The sequence below is a fragment of the Montipora capricornis genome, chromosome 2 (genome assembly GCF_036669925.1).
Source record: "Montipora capricornis isolate CH-2021 chromosome 2, ASM3666992v2, whole genome shotgun sequence".
NCBI lineage: Eukaryota > Metazoa > Cnidaria > Anthozoa > Scleractinia > Acroporidae > Montipora > Montipora capricornis.
Genome location: NC_090884.1, coordinates 4,048,786 through 4,066,925, shown reverse-complemented (window position 1 = coordinate 4,066,925; position 18,140 = coordinate 4,048,786). Strand labels below are relative to the sequence as shown.

At 38.8% G+C, this 18,140-nt stretch overlaps 1 protein-coding gene and 1 long non-coding RNA gene across 2 annotated transcripts in view; one reads left to right on the top strand and one right to left on the bottom strand.

The window, feature by feature from the left end:
• LOC138038530 (uncharacterized) overlaps window positions 1-5,467 on the top strand; it is a 32,554-nt gene extending 27,087 nt beyond the window's left edge. Inside the window, exons 4-6 of the mRNA XM_068884458.1 lie at window positions 1,049-1,305; window positions 2,218-2,452; window positions 4,924-5,467. Coding sequence (XP_068740559.1) covers window positions 1,049-1,305; window positions 2,218-2,452; window positions 4,924-5,351 — 920 coding nt within the window. The 3' untranslated portion in view covers window positions 5,352-5,467. The remainder of the gene's footprint in view (window positions 1-1,048; window positions 1,306-2,217; window positions 2,453-4,923) is intronic.
• Window positions 5,468-7,325: 1,858 nt separating this feature from the next.
• LOC138038537 (uncharacterized) lies at window positions 7,326-17,839 on the bottom strand. The gene is made up of 3 exons (XR_011130253.1): window positions 17,368-17,839; window positions 13,169-13,272; window positions 7,326-9,339 (listed from the first exon to the last, which is right to left on the bottom strand). It is a non-coding gene; the product is annotated as an uncharacterized lncRNA (long non-coding RNA).
• Between the last annotated feature and the right edge of the window lie 301 nt (window positions 17,840-18,140).

The window sequence follows — 18,140 nt, the reverse complement described above, 5'->3', positions numbered from 1 at the left end:
TGCGGTTGTCTGGGGAAAAAAATTGAAAATCAATGGTTGGACGCTTCTGTCCTCCATATTACCTTAGATCCGGTCAATTCACGTCGTTGTCAGGAGGAGGACGGCATAGAAATGTACCAACATGAAAAACGCTCGTGCAAGGCGAGATCGCAACCACTGCAACGATCTTGGCAACCATAACGATCATATAGCGATGTTTCTCGCGACGTCATTTTTTGTTATTAATATGCCAACCAGAACCTAACTGGCTGTTGGTTGATAAATTTGAATATCGGAAGAAATGTGACGTCAATGTTTGTAAACAAGAAATATCGCTATGGAAACCAGGCATTAACCTCCCTCAGGAATTTTAAATTTAATGAGCAAAATCAATTATTATGCATGTCCTGCACGTGCGATTCACGTTTTTGTACGTTTCCGGCCTCGTCGTTCTCAGCCTGACAACGACGTGAAATTAATGACTTAATAACATGGGTGACAAATTACTCCTTAATTTTGGCGCGAAATTTCAGCGTCGATTTATAATTTCACTTGTGAAATTACATTGTTGCCATGGCAACTTTTCATATATTGCTAAAATGGCGTCCAGGTTTGAAAATTAAGGAGTAATTTGTCACCCATGTTATTAATAGCAAATCAAATGGTATACCCGTGAAATTAGGGAATAATTACACTTGCGTTTTGTCCAAAATCAAATCATTTCCCGAGCCTTTCCTAAAGGCTAGGCAAATGATTTGAATTTGGACAAAACGCGCGTGAAATTATTGCCTAATTTCACGCGTCACCATTTGATTATCCATACAAATTTAATGTTATATGTGGAGGAGACCAGCACCCGGAGTTAAATTTCCAAATCTTTCTTTAACTTGAACAGTTATACCGTTCATGCCAGTTTGGAAAGTTGGACAAACGACTTAAATGTCGCAAAGTTATTTTTAGTTGACGCTCTCGAAGCTGTCACCTATAAGCTCTCCTTAATCTCGCAACTTGGCACATTTTATCGGGATAATACTCTTGACCTTTGACGTTCTGTTTATCATTGTTGTAGCTATTCTTGGCTCTCTTGCACCAAAGACAAATCACATGTTTTATCACACTGGAGAAAAACAAAGCACTCCCAACTGCCCAGTCTTGCTCGTCGCAAAGTTCAACCCTGGGTCTGGTTCCCAGAGTTATTCGTCCAGCGGCAAAAGTTGTTCCAGACCATCGCATTATAAGTTACCTTTCTTCTTGAAAGACTTGGGACCGAGATACAATGCTATTTCGGTGGCAGCACACGAAGCCAGGCCTGGGCATCACACGCAGGTCAGTTTTATTGGGACTCGAGCTGAAGGATGTTTGTTGTCTAGTCTGCATAACAGGTGGGTTTCGAAGCGCGACCGCAACGCGAGAGACACGCGTGTCTCATTCGTCGCGATCGCTCTTTAAAAATCGCCTGAGCACCCCTTAAGACGCCTGTCGTCTATGCTAATGTTTTTGTTTTCGATTTGGTTTATTCCGGGATTATCTACTTTGATCTGGAGAGATGATCATAACTTCTATACTTAACATCCTGTAGGCATGACTTTAAAACTTTATAACTTTGCTCTATCTCAGTTACAACTTGGAATTCTTTGTCTCAAAATTGAAATAAGTCAGTTAAAAAAAGGCGTTGATATTTCTGCTGAAAGCCCTAGAGTGAGATCCGATGGAGCCTTTATACAACAATTTTAGTTAGTTATCCCCTTAATTAGGCAACGGGGTCACGTCCCGGCCTTATCACGCGATCAACGCGTTCATAGGACGCATGGGTCAATTTCTGAGATGACGCTACAAACGCCACAAATTCTTTTAAAACTGGAATGCAAAGCCATTTATTGTGACGTTGACTCAGTGGTGGCACAAATGACTGCCAATTTTAATTTGTTGCTCACCTTAACGTAATTTACGCGGACTATCAAAGGCGACATCACAAAGAAAAAAGCCGAAAGTGTTACATTTTGCGGTGCTAAAATTTGATTGTTGCTTGATAAAAACAATTTATCACAGGCGCACTTTTTAAAAATAGGTAGATGGAAAGACTTGCGCAAAAATCACACACACACACTCAAAGATGAAAACTCTTGCTCAAAATTCACTGGCTTGTAAGAGAATCGCCACAACGTGCTAGAGTCAATGAAGCGCTAGAAAGGGAAGAGAGGAAACCTTCACGTGTAATTATCTTTCGTTCCTTCACAGGTTCAAGGTTTCCGTGAGTTATTTGGTGACAACTGTGGGGGCGTTATAAGTTGGCTAAATGGTGCTTCATACTACACTGCCTTTACAGAGGGCTGGGCGTTATATGCTGAGAATCCGCTGATCGCTGAAGAGACAGACGCCTACGATAACAACCCTCTTCAATTGTACGGGATGCTTAAGTGGCAAATATGGCGGGCACTGCGTCTAATGATGGACACTGGTCTCCATTATAAAGGTATGTTTAGCAGTTTCGGCACGTGGACTCCTTCAATTTGACTACTGTCTGTTTTGCTGTTATGTGGTCTCATCGATTAGTAGTCCATTCAGAAGATTACGCCAAGCCGACCACATTGCTGAAGGAAAAGCCAGACCACAACACCGGCAACTCCGTGCCTAGCGCCTTGCTCTTTTCGAATAGTGTGTGGGATCTTAAACGTCCCACAGAGTTTATGATCATCGAAGGTTGGTGAGACGGAGCCTACGGTTTAAAGTCCTTATCCGTGAAGACTCGAAAGTCTAACCATTTGCGGATGTAATTACAAAGGCATCGCTTTCTCCTCAGTTATTTTAAGACCCTGAGTCTTGGTCCGGTAGGAGTCGAACTCACGACATCCTGCATGGCAGCCCAATGCTCAAACCAAGTGAGCCATCTGTGCGCGGTGCTGACGTACTTCTCTTATTCCCAGCACCGAATAACTTAAGGACTGATATAGTCGTACAAGGAAAGTAATGCATAGATTTAGCCAAGCCTAAAAGCAGAGCTCTCGGGTTGTATTCTTAAGCCTGGTTCCCATATGATCTGCAACGGTCTCCCGATCGGTCTGCGACACGATCGCCGATAGGTCTGCGTCACGTCGCAGACATATGGAAACATCTGTCCCCGGCGTCTGCGGGAATCTGGGGAACACGGTTTGGATGATCGGGATATTGAATCTAGGTCCACTTTCCCGACCATTACGACGCTTCCTACTAAGATAATTTTTATTGGAATCGTGTGTCTGAGATGATCTGTGTCCATAGCCCGGGACGCACTATAGTTCGCCTTGAAACACGTTCAATCAGACTTGAAGAAAGTTTTCTCCCTCCTTAGTGGTACTCTTGTTTGCGAACGCTTTAAATTTAAATGGAAGTATTTACCTGCGGTGTTTACGATCGTCTGCGATAAGACCGACACAGACAGCTTCCGATCGTGGAAGACCTTTGCAGATCATATGGAAACCAGGCTTTACAATAAGTTAACCTGGTTTGAGCCTGCGATCCAATCGAAACCCAGCACCTGGTCAGCGGTCAACTTTAAAGAAAAAGGCTGAGCTCAACGAGCTCTAAATTTGAGCCCGCGATATGCTCACGCCATACTGGTCACATTGGCGGCATACATGGAGGGGTGGACGTAAGTACGGTCGCACGGTGACCAAAACCAAATAGGCAATAAACAATAAACAATAAAAACACGTTGGAATGTGAAAAATATCTGCATATCATCCACTGTCCTTTGTCTTTGTCCTCTAAGCCTCTCTTTCAAGCTGAATGTTAAAACATCGAAAAAGGCCTATTTTCTCGCAATGATGGATTATCATATTTTATTACCCATGGTGCTCCGCGCGCACTTCGGCGTATGAGCTCGAGTGTATGAGCTCTAGCTGATGAACTAGAAAATTACGAATTAGCCAAGGTGACAAAACCGATAGCGGACTGGTTGAGCATCGGGAGGTCGCGAGTTCGTATCTCCCAGCCGGACCAATACGCACTCAGGGTCTTATACTTACCGAAAAGAAAGTGCTGCCTTTCTGATGCCAACTGCAAATTCCTTGTCTTTCAAGTTTTCTCGGATAAGGACTATAACCCGTTTTGAAAATTATGATTATTTTTATTTTAGATGAAGTTTAACATTTTATTCTACTTCATGTAATACTCGAGTTACTTATTTTATTTATGATGCACAGATTTGTTAGATATGTTTTTGTCATAACAGTGCATGCGATAGTCTTCGTGATCATTAGACTGTAAACTTACTAAGCACGTCCACATTTGGACTATATATGTCTTGTTTTAATCGGCATTACCAAATAGGGAATGGTGATGATGCGTTTGGGGCTTTCGTGCCGTGTCAAGAAACGTCTTCTTGCCTTTCCTCAACGGATAACATAAGATAACAACAACGGAAATTACTACGTTTTTTCACAATTTTAACGCAACAGTATAAGAACATTTTAACACAAAGTCTGTAGCATGGATTATATATAACTGCAGATAACTGCAGAAAGTACTGTTTCGGCCTTCTGGGCCTCATCAGTTCAGTGTTGATGTCAGGGATGGAGGTTAAGATTATAAACCCACCCCAAATGTCCCACACATGTGGTACATCTAAGCCATGCCAGAGTGCTCAAACTAGCGAGCTAGTGAGCATGCGCAAATGCTAGCGGCAATGACCCATCCCAGTAGAGTGCTCAATTTGGACATGAAAGCAAAAGCTTTGTAATGCCAAAGAGCTATATCTAACTGCAGACAGTACTGTTTCGGGCTGCTGGGCCTCATCAGTGCAGTGCTGATAAATATATATATATATAATCGAACTCACGCCAACTTGATTGGTGGTGGGGTGGGGGGGGGGGGGGGAAGGAGGCGAGTGGTCTAACCACTACGCCATCCCTGCTCCGTTGCTTTGAACAAGAAGACCTTGAATACTACTAGATGGTTAATTTCCAGGAATGAAGCGTTGGGAGGCGCTCAAACTCTTTGCCGATTATGCGTGGGACAAGACCGATAAAGCAGTTAAGGACGTCACACGGTATCAAAGTGTCCCTGGCCAGGCCACTGCCTACATGATTGGGCAGTTGAGAATATGGCAAGTGCGGAACGAAACTCAAGCCACAATTGAAAAAGCAGGGGGAAAATTCAGCGAGAAGGATTTTCATTACCAAGTATTATCCCAAGGGTCTTCGCCACTCAGTTACCTTGACCGCCATTTGAAGAAGTACGCCGCTTGTGTCGTCAATCTCAATGAAGATGGATGCGAATACATCATGGGTCCCTTGCGGAGTAGCAGGGATGAGGATTCCATGGATTCGGTTGCTAAGGAACAGAAACCCGATAAACCGTACCAGCCTCGCCCCTATGACGAGCACTATGAGTAGAGGACTGCATGGGTATAATTATGTTGGAATATTTTAAAGATTATATAATACGCCAAGAAATGAAATGTTAGAAAATTAACGTAAAGGTCAATTAACAATCAATAATGATGATTTCGATGACAATTTTGTTTTACTACCTTGCGAATTGTGTAATATTGCTATTAGGATATGTCTCTCTTAAACATAGAGCGAGTTTCAATCTAGAGTCTTAAATCCAAAACCAAAATAAATACTTTGGCCAATCAAAAAGGACGAAGACAATCCAGTAAACCAATCAAAACTCGAAGTAATTACACGTAGCCGTCACAAAGCGCGGGAAAATGTGCACGCGCGAGCTACGATTGGTTTTGGTTTCACTTCTGATTGGTTGAAAAAGTGGCGCGAGAGCTTTGAACCAATCACTGAGTGAAGCAATGCACAACCAAAGCAATTCGCTTATTACTTTCGACACTCAATTGAAAACCGCTCTAACGACGCCCTTTCACAATAACTTCTCCCAATCAGTTGAGATTGTGGCATAGAAACAGGGAATATATCTTTAAACTAAATGATTGTATAACCCCTCCCCCACGGGAGGGGACTCCCATATGAAGAGGTGGGGATGCTTGTCGCCTCGCTTAGGAGTGTAATTTGGGATTTTGGGCTCACTTAGGGTGTTCTGGGTAAAGCGTCATCATATGTGGAAGTGAAGGTCTCGCTTAGGGTTGCACGCGAGTAAATAAATAACAATTATTCCATGAGCCCGAGTTGGATATGAAGTGATAAAATAACCAACGAGCGCGTAGCGCGAGTTGGTTACTATCACTTCATATCCAACAAGGGCGAATGGAATAATTGTTTTAGTAAATTCTCAAACCGGGTTTTGCCGCCGATTTTTATTTCCACAATTTTACAAAGCGTCCGGAAAGAGCATCTTGGCGCACTGTTTTCCATAAGACGTAAAACTTCGACTATTGCCTCATGGTCGGAGTTTTTTAGCCAATCAAAAAGCAAGAAATGCAATAGTCGGAGCTGAAAATTTACTAAAAAAAAAACATATATTTAATTTGTTTTAAATATGGCCTCTTTTAGGAGTCAAAAAAGCCTGGGTCGAGCCCAGATTGGTCTCCTTTAGGGGTTTAATTCAAAATCTCTGACGAGCATCCCCGACACCCCCACTCCCGGGTGAGGGGGGGGGGGTGGGGTTATAACCTTGAGAAATTAATTGCTGGTGTGATAAGTCATGGGATCTTCCATTGCTTAGTTTGATCTAAAAGCTCCATATTTGATAAGCAAAAGAATATTACTTGTATTTCTTGCAGATAAAGCCTGTATAAGTTAATGCCTGCAACGAGTTGATGGGAAGCATGTGCTTAAAAATCCAGTCGACGAGCCCCAAACATTTCAGACTAATTTTCTTTCGAGGAAAAAACAAAATTAGTCAAACAAATAAACGACATCAATTTATTTTCATGAAAATAAAAAGAAAATAGTTCTCTTCGATTTAATTTCCTCATATAAACCATCTACGCTTGAACATTTAGCCACCTTAATTAGATAATCCCGCGGACCCCCATACACACCAACAACGTTATGATTGTGTATTTTAGTTTAAATGTTATTGAACGTGTTCATTTGTGGCGTTTTTTTCCTTTTCTTTTCTTTTTTTTTTTCCTGATTGATTCAACGAGTTAATGTAGTACTAGATGGCTTGCTGTTCGATTACAGCAAACCTATGCAAACGAGTCGCTTTGAAACTGTAGACGAAGCCCCATCCATGACGACTAGTGAGGTGCTGTAATGATGACATTACGGATAAGGACAATAAACTGTTGACCCCGTCTCACAATACTCGTGTCGCGATGCCAGAAATACCTCACCCTGTCCTGTTGGACTAACCTTTGCCCTTCTGTTCATTCACGCTTGTTATCTGTGGTCTCTGGTCTGCTTAGCCATGTATAGCACTGAACAAAAAGGACCAACATTAGAAAATCAACGTAAAAATAACAGTTAATGATGTTAATTTGAGATTGATAACTCAATTAGCACTACCTTCAGCTTCAACTGAATGTGAGGATATTTGAATGTGTTTTTGCCTCTGTACGCTTTGACGGTACATTGAGTTTTTTTTTTCTTTTTTGGACAAAACAACGCACACGTGGTAGACAGTTTTAATGAATGCACACCTTGAATTTCGGTGGCTTTAGAGATTTTAACAATCAAATATCATGAAAGATGACTTTACTTTAGCTTCTTGTCAGACCACCTTCTACACTCGAGGCAAACCTCACGTCATTATACTTACCACTCTGCAGATGTGTTCATCTGGTCGCAGTTGGGGTCTTAACCACACAGAGTAAAAGACTAAATACCAAAAGCCTCACCTGTATGGAATTAAACTTCACTACAGGGTGCAACAGGTAATAAATATCTAATTGCCAATTAGGAAAACAAATGTAAGAGGTTCGTCAAATCACAGATTTACAATAGTGCTTAAATGCAACCGCGGGGCATTTGCACTTCCTAAAGAGTAAACAATAAAGATTAAGAAGAAGAACAAGCCAAACTATAACGCCGGGTGGAGGGCTTTGTAGACTTGAATTTAAAGTTTTATTTGTCAGAATCTTTCAACATAAAACGTTGGACTAAGAAGCCAAGTTTTAAAAAAAATAGCACTGATCCAACGAAACGGTCTTTGATCAGTAATCCTTTCCAGTAGTTAGGTGAGGGTGAAAAGTAATTTAATTTAATTGCTCATACAGGTCAAATTTAATTCTCGTTATCCTTTGTTTTTCAAATAAGCTGAATAAACGCATTTAACGTAGCATATCAACTTCAAATATGTTTTACTATGTTTTAAACCTTAATTTAATTGACAACAATAATTTGTTAGCTTTGCCCAATTACACCAGCCTAGAAGTACAGGAAGGAAAAAATGTCGGAATCCTAATTCACTGAAAAAGTAACATCTGACATTTTATCGGCTTTGGCCCAGCTTTAACTGAATATTGTTGATTTCTGGGTTGCGTAAAAAACTCAAACAATCAAAGAAGACGTCGGACGACATGCCGGTTCTTGGCGAGGCACGATAGGTTAAAGGAAGTTGGAACTTCGCTGAAACATTCTTACGAAAACACACGGACAAAGAAGTCCAGGATGAAGAAACAAAGGAAAGAAAACGAAGAGTACAAACTCAGCAGATGAAAATAGGACAGGAGAAAAGCTGGAATATATAAAATAAAGTGCGCACACTGCATAAGAAAATCCTAAAGGCGTTGATTAGTAATTAAACCGAAATTATACATCACATACAAAGAAAGAGCCTTTGTTGTCATGGGGCGAGTCAAAATCCTTTTTTTTTTTAAACAAAATATCGCGGTTCTGTTTGGTCAGTGACGAATGAATAAATAGGTTACAGAGTACAAGAGAGGTTATAGAGTGCAATACGGAAGTTGCTATGGAAACAAAGCGATGGAGTGATTTTATTGTTGAGTATATAATAAATGAAAAATCGTCTGAACTTGTTCGTACATTTCGTGATTTACGGTCACTCGTGATGTTTTGAAATTTCTTAAACTGCAATCGCCTTCGTCTCGTTCAATTTTGAGAACTGTCAAAACATCATTCGTGCTCCTGCTCGTGCCCATAAATGCACTCGCGTTCATAGGATTTTCTATACTTTGATTCCAACGTCGGAAGTGTTAATGAACGCAACTCACCCACCCAATGAATTGCGAAGACAAAGTAATAAATACATCTGTATCTCTAACAAAAAGACCAAAAAATGGTGGAGTGGAAAGATCTACCTTTTTTTAAAACCTGTAATAGGTGTTGTCATTTCTTTCGTTTTCGAGAAATCGGCGAAACAATTGGACTCTTCTACCTTTGCGTTTAATCCCTCTTATATAGATTCTTGTATGGTCTTGTTTTTGTAAACTTGGCCGATTTCGATTCCATCGGTGTTTCCAAACTGAACCTTTCGGGAGTATAATGGGTTTCTTCAAACCTACTAAAACACAAAGACAACAAGATCAAAGTCCACATTTTTTCAGTCTAAAAAAAAATTAAATTTCATTAAGAGTAGAAAAAAAGCCACAGGCTATTTTGTTCTATGGTTTTGATGTGTTCGGCACACGCAATGACTACGGCGTAAAATAAGGAAGCGGGGAAAAAAAAAAGAACAATCGATGGTAGTTAATTTATAGAGGCCGTGATAGCTATTTTATTATTTATTATGATGAGGCTTTAAATTGAAAGAGCGTCATTGAAACCCATTTTAATTTATCTAGTGTTGTGGGTGTGGAATAGCAGATGGGGTTTCACTGTGGCGTTTAATACGAAACGATCCCAGTTATGCATTTGCTGAACTATCTGCTTTCCAGGACAAACTAACATTCATGATGGCAAAAGTGACAACTTCACTGGAAGTTTACGGAAATGAATTTTAACCATAAATACTAAGCAAATTGCCTTTACATTTCGTATCTTGTATTCGCTTTTGACATATTTTGACGAGTTCAACTACCACGATGATAAATGCTGGTGATGTTGGAGTTGATGACGATAATGATGATGTTGTTATAATATGGGCCTCATGTATCCTTAGGTAATCATGGTATGATTTCCAAGAACGAACATTTCTTAAACGGGCGGTAGAATTTTGTGTAGTTTCGGTGATCCCGAAGGTCCTCTCTGCCTAAAGCTCCATGGTCTCAAAGGCTTTATTTAAAAATTCCGCGGCATTTAAAGCTAAAATTAAATTACATTACTTTCATTGACTCTCTTCGAAACTGTGATGAGATCAAAATGAGAGAACTGCCAAGTCGTCAACAATTGTGTCACCACATTCTGTCCATTTTCTCTCCAAGAATATCTGTTCACCGTCTATAAAATACTAAGCTTGTATGTTTAGTGTTTCCCGACATTTTAGCGTTAGGTTATGAGGGATCGTAACTTCAAATTGGGACAGAAGGTGTTTAATTTACTCCTTTTTAGCTATCATTTTTGGCATTAGCAGGGGAGAATTGTGACGATGATTGGCAAAACTTGGGAATACTGAGAAGATCACTTATGTAGCCACCTGACGAATTTTTGGGATATCGAGTAAGCCGATGGGACAATGAACTTTTAAATCATAAATCTTGGCGTTCGAAATATGTGACAGTTTTTAATAATGCAGAGGGATACTGAAAAGACTCGTGAAACATTTGCAAATCAAATCAATTTTTTTTTCAAAATAGAAAAAGACTTTTTTCAAAACTGCTTGACAGATGAATGACGTGTTTCCTTTTTTCAATGATTTCCCGGCTTTATCGTTTCTCAAAGTCGTGAGGTCTATTGATTATTGGCTTTAGCGCAAGAAGAAACACAAAATGCCCGCCTTTTTGTGTTACATGTACAAGTTAGTCGCCCATTGAAGGCATACAAAACGTGTTTTCCACGTTTTTCGGAGTAAGTTTGTTTTTCCTAACGTGGATGTTGTCTATCGCACCTTGATGCATTTAGTAATTCACTCGGCCTCATGCTGGGAGGACAAGATGGTGTTAATAGTTGAGAAGGATCACTTAATGAGAATAAATAGCAGCTGCGATCGAAGAATTGGCAAAGAAATAACGGGGCGGTCATTTTGAAATTCAAAAGACAAAATTGGTCTGGTGAGATCAAAAAATGTTGCAAACTGTTCGAAGCTCTTCTAAACTCTTCTCAATGACCAATTGCTATACAAAACGCCGGGAGAATTTTAATTCCATGCTAAGCACATAATGCCAAAAACGATAATCGGAGAAATTAGTTTTTAATTGCTTTTTTCCTGGTGTTAGTTTCTTTAATGATAACTCTTCCAGGTTTGGATTTCAATTTCATCGAGGAATTAAGCATAATTTGCACGCAGTTTATTACGGCCTTCCGCATTCACTTCATTACCTGGACGGAATTGGGAACATCCGCCGACATCTGACCGCGATCCGGGCGGCATTTTTTTCCTTCGGAAAGAGTACAATTGTAATTTTTTTTTTCGTTAAGATTGTGTCATATAGATTAAGACAGTACTAATTTTCGGCTACGTGATAATTCTATTGTTTTTCATGTCCTTTAATATGGTGCTAAGTCTTAATTAGAGGATTAATTGAACCATTCATTACGTTCTGTCATCGCGCCTTTTCAAGTGCCTTGTTTGTAAAGTAAAATGGGCGTCAAAAGTCAAAAAAGACCCATCGACTTTTGACAGTGTTATGAATAGCCTGAACACGGCCTCGCCCGAACTGCAGTAAAGTCGAAGACTGTTTGAAATTGTTTAGTTTAGGTCTTTTATGGTTCTCAGAGCATTACTTTTCAAAGTATATTATCCTTGAATGGCAGAACAGAACTGAATCGCTACTGACATAAAGTACGCGAGTATATCCCTTAGTCGTTATGATTTTTTAAGAAATCGTTAAGTTTGCTTAGATTGAAAAAAAAAATACGATCGATTCTGAAAGCCTGACAAACTTTAAATTTCACTTAAAACATTTAAATGAACGACAAGCGAATTATTTTTAAAAGTGCAATTTCCAGTTATCGATTCTCACTGAGAATTAACTTAGATTTTTGCAAGAGTCCATAAGTGCCAGAATATACTAATGACGGTATGTTGTCTAGATTTTGCATCCCTGTTTGATATATGTGTGTTTGGGCGTTTCATAGCTTACAGATTCAAGGTGAACAGACTCGGAACTAAATAATGTCTGTATCTGTCATAATTTGGACTTAAATCATAATACTGAATTTTTCTCCACTCTATGAATTTGGAGCTGCCTTGAACAAGTTAACTTGAATAGCTAAAAATTATAACCGGTCTGCAAGAATTATATTCTTTTAGCCGAAGTAATTCAAAAAAGTTTTCAATTTTACCAACTCGAAAAGTGTATCGCACGAGTTTGGAGAATTTCTTTTAAGGAAAATAGAAATCTGATTCCAGAAAAAGAGGCCACGATTTTCGATGGCGAAATTACTTTTTTGTGGAAATATGGAAGAATGGAAATCAGTGCGGATTCCAAAATTCTTCTAGCTTATGTGTTTATTGATTCAATAGCCGTTCTTATTTGAACTCAGCTGTGAGGGTTTGGCGATCAAATTTCGAATGACGACATGACCTTGGTGTCTTGGTAGAAAATAAACCTCGGTCAAAAACTGCTTATGTCTTTAATTAAGGACTCTAGGCTATCATCGAGATACGAGGAAATGATGTGAAAATCGCTGTAAGAATTTCTTTAACCTTTTCTTAATTATATGATAAGTTCTCCTAAGTCAACCTTTAGCACGAAAAAAACTGAGTCCACTTTTTCAGTCAACTCTAACCGATGATTAGCTTATGAACGTTGATGTCGTGATAATTTGTGCCTCAAGACAAAAAATATAAATTGTTCCACGGCTCAGGAGTGAGACGTGTACGATGAAATATAAGATTTTTACCTGAAATTATTCGGAAATTATTATTTTCCCTGATTTTGCTCTTATTTCAGCCACAAAGGAGAACTTGATTATGTTAGTACGTACACGAATCGATCTTCACAAATCGTGCAATGTCTGTCATTCTTCTTCTCTACGGCGTCGCTTTGGACAGTGATCTCTACAACCCGCTAATTTTGAAGGACAAGTTTCGAACTATCGTGATAGATAATTTTGATGGATCATGAATCCATCTGTTTGCCCCGAATTCGTAAAAACATTATTTTATTTATTACAACAGAGGAACTACCGTTCTATGCCTAGTTTTCGCTCTGGACGAATGAGCCGTTCGAAGCATAAATCGTGCGAATGAAACGTTTTCACCTCTTCATAACAGCCAAAAGTGCACTTACCTCCCGCAAAACCAACAACTGCAAGAAATTTGCCAGAAAACATTGCACCAGGTCGTGACTACTTACTATAGCTATCCAGCTGGATACATCAAAGATGAATATCACTACAAAATAGAAGAATTTTATAAATGATATTATTTCATATGTGAGAACGAATCATAACCCTTCCGCAATATATACCTTACATAATAATCGCTTTACTGCTGGAAGAGATGAAATTCAGGGATTGACACTGCGGATTTTGAGCGATGTTCAATGCAAATTATCACCGTAGATGCCGTAGATAAGGAATAAGCAATTGTAATATGCCTGAAAAAACCATTCGCGAATGAGACTGCAACTCGCACTGCACGAAAAAATGGATTTCCACCAAATTTGCACAGCGCAAATATAATGCAAACATATGTTTACTCTAGAGCAAACCTGTAGCAAACGTTCGTGACGTAAAGAGTGCGCCTCTCGGTCCTAAAGCAAGGACAACAGCAACCTCGACGAAAACGTCACTTCAAAATATGATTTGTCGTCAAAACCTAAATTTCCAGTTATTATAGTCAGTGTTATAGTGTGGAGTACGCTTCAAAGAAACGAACTGAAGTGTGTGCCTCATGAGCAGCACGAATTTTTCCCTCTTGAACCAAATAATATTCTGGCTTAATGGTGTTGTCGTTGCTAAACTAGCAAGTTTAAGCAAAGAAGACGGCCACAGCAACGACAACGCTGCAAAGCAAGAATATTATTGGTGCTGCAAGTGCAGCACGAATTTCCGTGCATTTCTTTGCCGTAATCCACAAAGCTGCAACGTGAAATCAACAAATTTTAGGTTTTGACGACAACGTGAGTGAGCGTACAGCAATGAACCATTCATTTGTTATCATGTTTTACTTATCTTAACCGTTCGTACCCATCCAGCTACGGGATGGTTTGACGGTATTGTATAAAGTGAACAAGATCAGGAATCATCGCGAAATACTTGCGATAGTGCTAAGATATATAGTTTGCCGGGAGTGACGTTTTTGTTCAGTCCTACTCTCTCTAATTCTCTCTAATTCCTCTTTGAGTATGACTCCTTTAATTGCATCCCAATATTTTCTGCGTTTTGAACTTTTTCTTAATCGTTTGTTTTCGATAGATTACAGACACGTACACTTTAGCATCAAAATGATTGTTGTATTTAAGAAGTTGTGTTGAGCACTCACAATTTCAGCAAATTAATCAGTTTCGAAATGGTAACATCTCATGCGTAGCCTCGATTTCTTGGTGTGAAATACAAATCTCTTATATTACCTGTTGTTGATAAGTATTACTTAAAATGAACAAGTAAAATCGCTGTCACTTTGAGATTTTTCATTGTTCAATTAAACGTTTTTAGTTTTCTTGAACTCTTTCACAAAAAGGTAATTTGGTTTACCTGTTAATTACAGGCTCGTATGATCCAGAGCTAAGGAAGGTATCGTAAAGAAGATTTCAAAAATCGTCCATTGAAAACTAGAGAGTAAAAACGCCTTGTATGCCAAATGGAATTCTCCTCAAAATTTCTTTGACATCATCAACTTGAAGATGATGTCAATTTTTTCTTGTCCACGTTTGTGGGAACCGATTTACTACTTTGAAAGATCTCAAAATGTTAGCTTTGATAACAAGGTTACAAATTTAAAGAAAGCAGCATTTGAGAAAAAGATAACGGAGGATGATAAAGAGAGTAAATAAAGATTTTTGTCTTGCTTTTTGTGTGATCGTTTGCTCTTGCTAAACCAAGTCCCTGACACATAAGGAAGTGAAAACAAACAGTATGGAATACGGTATGGATGCATTTCAAAGCAGTGCTATTTCAAAACTTATGATTCCTGTGAGTTGCCACTAAAAAGAAATACTGCCTTAGAGCTCAAGCTCAATGCATCAATTAGCTCTACATTACTGCAAACGATGCCCTGTTCAGAATATAAAATGATTGCTTCTTACCTAATTATGGTGATCTGTTTTTTATCGAAGATGCACTACGGAGTCAGATGAGAAACTAAGTCGATGGATGTGACTCGTACTGAACGATGTTTAAATTAACTGGAACCTCGTCATGCATGCCCTCGTGCAGTTACTTTAAAACTAGGTTCCTCTATTTCTCTAACAGTTCGACTCATCTATACCTCAGTTCGGGTTAAAACGAAGCACAAAATCGGCGACCACATTTGAACTTTATAAGATTGATCTAATTGAAGTGCCGGTTATTTTAGTTTTACCTCGGAAGATTACTGGTAAAAAGTGTCTAAATCTCTCGAGTAAAAAAGAATTCTTAGTACGTCAGTGTACGATTTCAGTCCTATGCGAGTTAATGTGAGGAATTTTTCTTCTCAGGCACGTGTGAGTCTCGTGTGTTAGAGGCAAGGCTGGTCATGATTTCCAACAAGACGAATCTATTTCAGTTCATAATTTAATACTTCATGATTTTATCTTTAGGAATATCTGCGAGAAGAAAATAAAGAGTGAGTACTATCTCTTTGGCGAATCTAGATCTGCATCAGAGATTCATGATTCCTTCTTCCTTATCGAGCTCCTGAAGCAAAACAAAACCTGGAAAGTCTGAAACGAAAGTTACTCAGATTGACTTTTCGTTATCAAAACTGTTATCATTTTAAAGACCGCAATAATGGAATTTTTCTAACTGTATCAAAGACTGGATATAGTTTAAGATAATACATGCCCTGTAACTTAGTCATTTGTACTATGCCAAAAACATTTTTCAGATTTAAATTTGCTGCCACATTTGCTTAACGACACAGTTTAAGAAATTGAAGTTAGTTTAGGAAGCCTTTATATATGATTCTTTATTCCGTACTAAGAAAAAATTGTAGGCTTCATTGCAAGAGAGGTTTCCATACTTTTAGAGATACTCAGCCTAATTATTTAAAATCATTACTTTCATGCAATAAGCCTAAAATATTGGAATGCCATAACAGAATCAAAAAATACATTTTTGAAAGCATTAAACATAACCTCGAGCATTCCAACCAACTATAATGTTTTCTTATTTATCAAGATACTGTTTTTGTTGATGGCATTTACATATTCGGTTATTTTGGATTTGGAGAAGTTGAGATTAAAACATACGGTTTCCATAAAAGTGTCTTCAAAAAAAATTCATTTTACGCTAGAAAATTAAAGTAAATGCGATGCAGAATTGATAGGTGCACCAAAACCGCAGGCAGATGTTAAAAGGCTTATTTCATGATAGTCGTTACGAAAGGTACAATATCTCCAAAAAACCGCATGAAGATTTCACATCGCTTTTACAGTGAATTCGAAAGACAAAAAAAAGTGTTTTACTATTCAGTTAGGAACTTCTGGCGTCGATCGATAAGAAATAGGACTAATATAAGGAATCTAAATTTGCGAAAGAAAAACTGGCACTTAACTCAAGTGAAGGGCAGTGCGTGAAATATTTTCAGATAAGACAATTTTCTATTCTTTCTTTTCTGTGGTGCAGTTCATGATAGTGAAACGTGACTCGTTTGAAAATCAAGATTGCATCCACCGCTGCGCTGCGCAAACTGGGGAAGAAACCGCACTCTGCGTTGATTTCCCGTTTCTAAACAAGATATCCAGATGACAAAATCTTTGCGCTTACCATGGCCAAGATAATGGTAAGTGCTGAAATTCCCCGCGCTCAGTCTTTGATCAAACACCTGCTCCAAGGCTGAGTTGCTTCGTCAAAAGATGTTTCCAATTCAATTGACAACAAATCACCATTAACATTCTTTCGTACAAGCTGCTGTCTCAGTGCCATGATGCAGTGATGGTGAGCTTCAAACAAGTCGCTCTCAAACATTTTAGACATATAAAACAGAGATTCGCTTCATCCTGTGCGCGAATTGTCGAGTCGGACGTAACCTTGCCCACTTCTGACTTAGTTATTTTCAAACTTGATTTTAGCGATATGAGCTCGAGCTCGAGAAGAAAAGACAGTTTTGAAATAAAGACTACATAAAATCTCTTTCATTTGGAAAAGAGGAAGTAGAGACAATAATGAACAAAACAAATTCAATATTGGAATCTAGAAGGTTAAGCGAACACGTCTGCGAAATGTAAAGAAGTTAATAGAACAAGTTTCTGACTTCATGCAGTAAATAAATAATATTGCTTCGTTACGTTTAGAGCTAGGAAAGACACACTGAATAGATTTTCTGACCGAGAAAACTTGTACAAACCCATGCATGCTTGCTCATTCGGCCGGTATCGTAGGTTGTGTTCCCACCGTTTCTTCTGTTTAAAGGCAAGATTATCGATGATGGTTCAGTCACTGCTGCTCAGGCACTGTATTTTCCCGTATACACTTTACGGTTTAATGATGTGTGTTTTACCACTGGTCCTATATATCCACACACACGAAAATGAACAAACTAAGCAAAAAATTAAAGCAAGACGTGTATATATCCGATGATTAACCGCGAAATGGATCGTGTTCATGGTAGTTTACGGAATTTGAGTCCATTAGCAGCAACGTTGATTTAAAGATTGTCTTAATCATGTCCTTGGTGCTTCAAGTAATTTCGAAACTATGTTGGGGGAAATTGCAATCCATAGTTATTTTGCGAGGTTATTCCGACGCACACTTTAGAACCAGCATGAAAACGATACAGCTGTGTGGCTATGAATCCTTTGCCACTTGTGACCCATGCACTGGCGCCCCAGTAAGTCGACTACAAGGGAAGTTTATATTCCACTCAGTTTCGAAAATTAAATTTATTTAACTCAATCACATAGATTTCGTTTTCATGTATCCTTACAAAAAGGACCTGTAAAACTGTTTAGAGTACGCCATGAAGTTTTTAAAAGAAATTGCCTAATGTGTATTAGATATATTTGCTGTTTAAGGACTTGAAAATGAATAGACTGTTTCCAAAACTAGATTCACTAAGAAAGATAAATTGAATTTATTACTGAAGAAAATGTCGCAAGGAGAAACATGTCATAGATCGCT